At 48.4% G+C, this 8941-nt stretch overlaps 1 protein-coding gene across 5 annotated transcripts in view; it reads right to left on the bottom strand.

Moving 5' to 3' along the window:
* Window positions 1-492: 492 nt before the first annotated feature.
* Window positions 493-8941, bottom strand: part of LOC132449125 (diacylglycerol kinase beta) — a 54952-nt gene continuing 46503 nt past the window's right edge. For all 5 annotated transcript variants that reach the window (XM_060040762.1, XM_060040763.1, XM_060040760.1 and 2 more), the window contains 3 exons: window positions 4360-4480; window positions 3453-3513; window positions 493-2550 (listed from right to left, as the gene is read on the bottom strand). In XM_060040762.1, coding sequence (XP_059896745.1) covers window positions 2452-2550; window positions 3453-3513; window positions 4360-4480 — 281 coding nt within the window. In that variant the 3' untranslated portion in view covers window positions 493-2451. The remainder of the gene's footprint in view (window positions 2551-3452; window positions 3514-4359; window positions 4481-8941) is intronic.

Genomic DNA, 8941 nt, shown 5'->3' with positions numbered 1-8941 from the left:
AAGCCTGCTTTATTTATTGTAGGTTACAAAAAATAAAGAAAATGGCGGCATTGTTGTTGTTATCGATTTTGTATCAGTTCTCACCACACAACGACGTCTCATCTTTGCTGCTTAAATGTCGGTATGTAATGGTATGGAGTTATTGAAACTTACTACGTGTAAAAAAGACTAGAAATTGAATGTTTATTTTTAAGCCTCGAAAGTTGCACTGGGTGCCTTTAAAGTAGATGATGAATTGCATCTCAATTGTACCATCCCCCCACCCTGTCCCCCTCCCCCCCCCCCGAGAGAAGCCCACCTGAAGATATACTGAGAGGTAGAGAGCGAGCACCACATGCTTTCAGATGGGATCTGGTTTGAATCAGACCACTGGTACTAAAACTGCCCCCAGAGAGAGTTGCCACAAGTCCACCAGTTGACAGCGGAGAACACTGATCCGTACTGCTATAAAATCGAAAGGACCTCACGCAAATATCATCTACCATATGCTGCTAAAAACACAATCACGTGTACATGTGCACTACACCTACTTTCCATGAATATACAAATATTGTGTCTGCGCACATGGATTTATCTTGCCATGATACTATGTTCATGTCTAGTACATTCTTGATATATTTGGATCACACTACAGTCTCTGCCACAGCGTCTCTCCCCCCCCCCCCCCCCGAGATGAACCGGCAACGGTTAATTTCTATCTCGATTCTAATCGATGTCTAGTACTTGTGAAGGTATCGCTTAATTTTTTTCAATACATAAGGTAAGGAATTTCGAGCTTTGGGGAAGAGGAGCAGAAATGTGTATAAAATGAAGACGTCCTTCCCATCCGACCCATTCCCATGTTGAAGGACGACCGTCTTGCCATCACCAGTCCGCTGAGAACCCCCCTTTGACATTGTGAGTTTGATATTTTGACACTATATTTAGGCATAGGGTTTCAGGGAGGGACTGATAGGCCGACCCTGAAATAGAGGGATAACTTTAGTTCCCCTGGCGCAGCTCGTGGGTAAATAAAACCCAAAGGGGGCGGTGGCGTTGCAGCTGGTACACCCAGGAGGGCATTTATTTCCGTTGCTTGCCACGCTTAAAGTGTCGTTTATCGCTGTGGCGGTGGAAGGGTCGGTGGCAGGAGGTGGGCGGGTGATGGACATCGGACGGCTTCCTCTGGACGGTGACCTCTGATTCGAACGGTCAGGTGTGTATCTTGATACGTATCGCGAGGAACAACGTCACAATCCCGTAGGGCTACGATCCCGCCTAGTGAAAGCCTGCCTCCAATCGGATTAGGGCTGATCTAGGATAACCTGCCGAGCAGCTGGAGAGAGAGAGAGAGAGAGAGAGAGAGAGAGTGCGAGACAGGTTTGTGTTGCCTCGGGTCACACACCAGATCTTCTCCTGAGTGTGTAAACACAGCAGAGGAGATCCGTGTTTGTGTGCCACTGATGCAAGAACCCTTAAAACCCTGGCGTGGTTTTCGTCCTCACAGGCCGCCGTTATGCTCTGTCGCCATCTGCCCATGAACGCGTTTCAGCGGTCAATAATGGATGAGGCTTTTCTGCTCTCTTTCCTCGGCGCGTAGTGCACCGCTGGTCCCGCCGAGCGCTGGGGTGAGCGCTCTTACAAGCACTAAGCGCTCCATTATTCATCAAGGTGCTGCGCGAAAAAGAGTGGATCTTACTCTACTTTCACGCCGGCCTCTTAAAAAAGGCCAAGTTTGCTAACCCTAACCCTCTCACCCTCTCTCTTTCTCTCTCTCTCTCTCTCTCTCTCTCTGTCCTTCTCCCACCATTGCCCCCCATCACCACCACCACCACCAAAGCACCATCACCACCATTCTCAGGGCTCCGTCTCTCCTTTTCCTTTTCGTTGCAAGTGTCGCTCTCCTCCACCTGGTATGTTCTCCATCTTGAAACCATTCGACATACACCCCTGTCCCAATGTCTCTCTCGCTAGCCGTCGGCTAGCGAGCCATCCTGGTTCAGTCGGAGGTGCAATGATAGAAGGAGGCCGGTGTTAGTACTTGCCCATGGCTGAATGCTGTGGCCTTCCACTCAGAGGGGTGGAGCTTGTAGCCAAATGTTGGCCTTGTTGCTAGGGGGGACGGAGCGTTTGGACTTGGTCCCTGGTAGGGTCATCGCCTCCGGAGAGGGAGGACTAGAAAAACGACTGTTACATAGTAGGCTAATAAGTCAGTATACCTGCGTGAGCGCTTTCATTTTCTTTTCTTTTGGGAATGAAATGTACGCCGGGGACATAGACACTGGGAAACCTTTCCAGTCGGAATGGAATCCGTTTGACAAAACTGGCGACCCAGTTCGGTATTCCAATCCGAGAACAGTATAACCGTCGTCTGTCAGAGCTGCGGGGGGGGGGGGAGCTTTGTGTGTGTGTGTGTGTGTGTGTATTGGTGTATGTTTGTGTGTGTGTGTGTGTGTGGAGAGTGTTTGGCTCCTAGTCGCGGCTCCTGTTGCGTTTCTTGAAGAAGAAGAAGGGCGTCTTCTGAGGCGGTCCCAGTAACATGGGCACCTGGTTCTTGTGCGTTATCCTGACCTGCAATGACGCGATCAAAAAATAAAAGTCAAAACACATTCAGTTCCAAATCACAATGCCACCTGCAAGACGTATTCAAGTACTGTCTGGGATTATGCTTCAGTTCCCCGCAACATAATTTCCAGCCTTTCACAGTAGATTAACAGATGACACACCAGCAGAAATCCTCCATTACGGACAGTTCATTGAGGTAACCCACTCAGAGGGCACAGAACATTTCATCTTCTATTTGCTCTTCCATGAAAGATGAAAAATGACGTGCAAGCCAAACAAGACAAACATACACACACACGCAGACAGAGGCAGGCAGACTTTAGATCAGTATAGGGTATAAGTAAAAATAAGTTCCGATATTAAAGACCAATGAAGCGGCCAATATTATGATGTTCTCTTGTAAATGGATTCCAGAGCCAATGTCCTATATATTGCTTGGTGGGTACAACCAAAAATTGGTGTGTGGTGACGTAACAGTATTTGAATAAAATTGGATTTCACATGGAGTGCTGGAGGTGTGCGGAGGAGGAAGCCAGAGGGAAGTGAAGCGGGGAAAAAGGTGTGTATTTTAAATGAATATAAAAATGCAATAAAAAAACTGCATTGCATCATCTGAAACCCAGTTATACGGGTGGAATCCAAGATGAACCAGTTGAAAGTTGAAAGTTTGCAGTGTGCTTAGAATGAAGAAAGACTTGGTTTGAAAAAGAGCATGCCTCAAATAAACACTGATCATATTCCTAATTGTACCTTTGTATTTCCCAATAAGTAAACTGTTGCACTTTGTTGTTTGATGTTCCCAATACATTATACGTTTTCGGAGGGAATGTGGATGCCTGTGATTCGTCCCTAAACGGGACGTCTGTCTAGCCTGTCTAATTTCCCGCCTCAAGACGGTGGGTTCCTACCGTGCAGGGGGGCTGCATCCAGGGCTCTCCGTCAATCTGCATGGGCAGCAGCCGGGACGTCCTGGATAGAAAAAGAACGGGCAGAGAAGGGCGGAGCGGGGGGTCAGATCACACACACGTCCAAGGTACAGGAGGCCTGTTCACAGTTGTCCCAGGAGAGGGTCCAACACTGCACGCTTTGTTCCCATGAGACCTGCTGCCAGACAGGCCCCTGCACTCCAAACTCACAGGATCATGGTGGTATACACACCCACAAACACAAATACACATGCAAACCTACACGCACCCACGCATGCAAACACACACACACAGCCCAACGCACATGCACACGCAAACCTTAAGACAAACACACACACAAGGTGCCATGCAAACACACGTAACGTATGTTTAAGCGTTCCATGTCTCGGTCCAGTGGGGAACACAGTGTGGGGCCGTGGTGCATGAACAGACTTTTTCCAACTGGTGAAAGCACAGCTTGGAAAATGTCACCCATTCTCCACTCTGAGTTACTGCATCAACACATTCTTTTTTTTATTGAATGCTTCTTTTGCAGAACACCCTGTCAGACTAATGATCTGTTACCCAGCCAGCAAGTTCCTCGAGCTAAAGGCTGAAACAGTTTGAAAACGTTTGTGTGTTACTGTGTGCGTGACTGTGTTTGTATATGGTGTCGCTAGAAATCAGTGCGAAAAGGGGGTTGGGTAGAATGAGATCTCTTATCCAGGAGGACGAGTGGCCAAGGAAGGATGGATGGGGGGTAGACAGACAGACAGACAGACAGACAGACAGACAGACAGACAGACAGACAGACAGACAGACAGACAGACAGACAGACAGACAGATATTGGGCCCACTGCAGATGGCTGAGGAGGGCACTGATTATTGGCCCATTAAAGAGAGCTCTGACCTGATGATGACGCTGGCACACTGAGCCAGCCTTCGCCCGGCACTCTTCAGCCCTGTGTAGATCTGTCCCATCTCGATGGCCCCCTCCAGACCCACCACCTCCAGCAGCTGGTCGCTCAGGTCTGTGGGGGCGAGACAAGGAGAGAGGGCATGGGACGTCATGGAGTTGTCGGTTTCCATCCCAGGCTCACGCGGGGATTGAACCCACTGAGTATATGGATATCCCTGAGCGAGACAACTAACCCTAACTGCTCCCGACGAGCTGGCTGTTGCCTTGCATCGGTTTATGACTGTGTGTATGAATGTGTGAACATGAGGCATTCATTGTAAAGTGGTTTGAGTGGCCACAGGTTTGCAAAGCGTTATATTTCTAGTTCCCATTGGCCTAGATTTCCCTCCATGCCGTAACAATACTGGATGAACTGGCGAACACTCGATGTACACCTTGTGTCTTCACTAAGCCTTTCAACACCACACTCCTACCATTGCATCGCCACAGGGAAAAGAGAGCCAGAATGATTGGGCTAAGTCTCCCAGAGCTAATCATGCAGGTGTCTGTCTGGCTCTCAGCGCTAAATAACATTGTCAGGCAGGCGTTCAGGCAGGCTGGTGAAAGCTGAACAACTCCAGGTATTCCAGCCCCTTTGTTTGCCCCCTGGCCTGCCTGCGGGCCTGCCCTGGTTGCTGAGTGACAGAGCTGTGTGGACGTGTCCTACTGTCTGCGTAAGGGTTGAGAGAATGGTCATACACAGAACGAACACAGGGAAGTTATACAAAGAGATGTTCAAAGGGAAAGCTTTCCGCTCGGATATCTTCTGATAAGAGTGTACTGCTTCATATGCGGGTTGTGAAATAGATGCAGCCTGCAACGTCCAGTCTGTTTCCGCAAAAAGATTGAAGAAAAGACGGGCCATTGACGTCACTGATCCGTCGATGTGGTAGGCTGCAATTTGCAGCCCTCTGACGGTTCCCCTTTTTATTCATTAATGTCTCAAGACATAAATGTTGTTTGTAAGTGGAGAAAAAAAGAATAGAAATCCATGTCAGGAGGAGACACATGGAAGCGAGACAGAGATCAATGCCATGCTTCGGGTGATTGTGTGCCCTGTTAATGGTGCGTGTGGGACCAGAAGGAGAGAAAAAGGAAAAGGGTGCGAGGAACCGGTCATACAGTCCCCCGAGGGCCTTGTTGCTCTAGCTCTGTCTGGGCCAGACGAGCTGGAGCTGGCAGGGGAGATGGTCTGTTTTGACTGGAGCTATAGCGCTGTGGGCCTTCCTTTGCTGTTGCAGTGTAAACACAGCTAATAATTTCCCAACGTCGCCCGACCTTGCCTGGCTCGTTTACATCGTTTCAAACAGGAAGTGGTCGTTGTGTCCGCTCGGCTGACTGGAAGTTTTTTTGCAACCCCTGATGTAATGTAGACCTCATGCTGAGCTGAGTGTGTGTGTGTGTGTGTGTGTGTGTGTGTGTGTGTGTGTGTGTGTGTGTGTGTGTGTGTGTGTGTGTGTGTGGCGGCACGCAGGCGTGTGTGTGTGTGTGGCAGCACGCAGGCGTGCACGCGCGCGCGCGTGTGTGTGTGTGTGTGTGTGTGTGTGTGTGTGTGTGCGTGTGTGTGTGTGTGGCGGCGCGCAGGCGTGCACGTGTGTGTGTGTGTGTGTGTGTGTGTGTGTGTGTGTGTGTGTGTGTGTGTGTGTGTGTGTGTGTGTGTGTGTGTGTGTGTGTAGGTAGTGCTTATTTTTCTTTCCGTGTCATCCTCTGCACCTTTCACTGTCTAACATTTGAATACCTCAAAGGATGTGGTAAATGTTTTGATTGAAGAGGACGCGCATCAATGCACCTAATGTGAGCTATCCGTGGAGACCCTGTTCCCACGCGGCTGATATATGATGTTTATCATCTATTTATTTATGCGTTCAGTGAAGTGCAAATAGAGTTTGTGGGCGGAATTGAAATAAAACAGGTGCCTTTCCCTGCTACCAAAGTTGAATGCTGCCAACGTTGATACAAAGAGAGGCTTGTGAGTCACTGACACTCATTAATATACAAGATGGCAGTTTAACAGAAAATGTCAGGGTGATGCTTTTGGCGAGCCTCAGTTTGAAATCACTTAGTGGAATATGCCCTTCAAGGGACGACGCTCCGGGACGCGGCGTGCTCCCGTACTGAGAGGAGCTCAGCATTTCAGGGAAAACGGGATGGATCACAGAGTCAATTATGTCACTCTCCATCATTGTAAAATGTAAACACTCCGCAACGCATTAACCCCCTGATTGGTTTCCAAAGACAGTGGGAAGCACCTCAACCAAGATAGGATTTTACATTTTCCAGTTTTTTGTTTTGTTTTGGTACACGGGGTCTGCACAGCGACTGCAGTGAATCAACATTGATCGACATGCAAATACGTGTGCTGAAAATGAGGAGGTGACAGACCAAACAAAAGGATGAATCAAACACCCTCGGAGCCAAGTCTCGCAGTAAGCCCCCATTGACTCGGTAATGATGTGGGTTCCGGCAGTCCTACTATGTTATAGCAGAACTCTGAGGGGAGACGGCACACAGCCTGGCTCGTAAAACAAAACCATGTGATGGGCTGAGTTACTTCTTGTTTGCTGTTTCATTACGGAGATTATCTACAGAAGATGAAGTGGCTGCGTGAATTTATTTATACATAAATAAAAATCCTATTTTTATTTATGTTAAATATGAACTCGGGACTCTGACTTGGCTTGGCGCTCAATGAATTATGTTTGTTTGTTTGACTGTTGCTATGTATTTGTAGTTTTGTCACTACTTTTACTGTATTTGAGTGATCATTAATTGTTTGTATGTTCTGATTTTAATTGGACCCCAGGAAGACTAGTCTGCCGCTTCTGCGACAACTAATGGGGATCCACAATAAACAATAAACAATAAACAGCTTTCAGTAGGGGATTTATATTTATGTTTTTCTACCTTAAGAGACACCTTTTTACGAATTACTATTGCCGGCCGAGTCTGTGTTAGCCAATTACACGCATACTGATCGCCGCCAGCAACACGATTGGTGAAAACACAGAGAAAGTGAAAAAAAGCATCCAAATTTGAGCTGACTTTAGATATAATGATTTGTGAGAATGACTTTGTCATGGCACACCCCCATATCCCAACTCCCCATGTTGTCTGTGCAATTGAGGAAGTTGCAGTCAGCACTCTATCTCTCTAAATCCTTCCCCCGGGTCCACTACAACACCGGCATGCATTTCCCACTGTGTCACTAACGTCTCAGTGGAAACGCAGAGCTTTCCAAGAAAGAATAATAGGATTGGACATCCATTAAGCACGAACTGGACAGTTGGAGCGTAAGGGATTAATGACAGGGGCGGGGGCGTTGAAGCCATGGGGTCTGGTGACACTATACACACACACGCCAGCTGGGCATTAAGGCTAGGAGGCTGGCCTGACGCAAGGAACCAGGACCTGTTGTCCTAAGCATGCGATAAAAGCTCTTGCCGAAGAGCCTTTTAGCGTTTTTGCATAATTAGGCCAAAGGAAACAATGACAGCAGAAGAATAAATGCTGACGAGCTATTTCGAGATTTAACTGCATCTCCACAAATAGCCTTTCCCACTTGCGCTGGTCCAACCCCCCCCCCTTCTCCCCACCACTACCCGATCACATGCCCACACGTTTGCCCCTACTTCCTCCCCGGTCCAAACATGGGCATGCTGTTGTGTCCTAGTAGTGAGAGAGGGGGCTGGCAGAGTAACCCACCATGCTTGATCGCCCCGGCAATGTTTCCCACCTCATCAGATCTGTGTGTAGCTTGGCTCGCAGGCAGCCAGCGCTCTTACGTCTCACCGAGGTAATGCTAAGAATAGAATAGAACAGCCTCTTACATAACCCAGTGGCACTGCAGTGCATTCTGGGATACTCTGCCGAGCAGCGCGCCGCTAGAGTTGTTTATGCCACGCTTTGTGCCTTTCTGTTTTACCGTGCTATATACACCCCCCCCACACACACACACAAGCACAAACATACACTCACGTGCACAACCACCCACATGCCATCATGCAGGTCTTGCATGAGTTATTCATTTTCATGTTTGTAGGGCAGCTGCATATTTTGTTGAAAGAAAGAAAGTATGATTCAAATACCAATGATTTGGATATAGAATCGGTTGAGAAACATCATTATTTATAGACCTATTAATACAAACATACAGTTTGTCTGTGTGTGTGTGTGTGTGTGTGTGTGTGTGTGTGTGTGTGTGTGTGTGTGTGTGTGTGTGTGTGTGTGTGTGTGTGTGCGTGTGTGCGTGTGTGTGTGTGTGTGTGTGTCTGTTTGCGCATGCCGTGTGTTTGGCATTCCCAATATTACAGTTACAATCTTTGTAGCTCTACAGTCCCTTCAGGAAAACCGTCAAAACAGCACAGGTCCCGGGGCCCTGGTGGTTGGCCCGCGGTTATCAACGACCATATTTGGCTTTCCTTCCGCGTCCCTCAGGCCCGCAGCCATCTCCCTGCACCGACCAGCCTGTCCCGGTCCCTGGGTGGTCGGAGGCGTGGCAGATGGTCAAGAAGAACTGCACCGCACCTCGCCAATA

The sequence above is a fragment of the Gadus macrocephalus genome, chromosome 20 (genome assembly GCF_031168955.1).
Source record: "Gadus macrocephalus chromosome 20, ASM3116895v1".
Lineage (NCBI taxonomy): Eukaryota > Metazoa > Chordata > Actinopteri > Gadiformes > Gadidae > Gadus > Gadus macrocephalus.
Note: the sequence above shows the minus strand (reverse complement) of the source record. Positions and strands in the feature narration are given on the sequence as shown.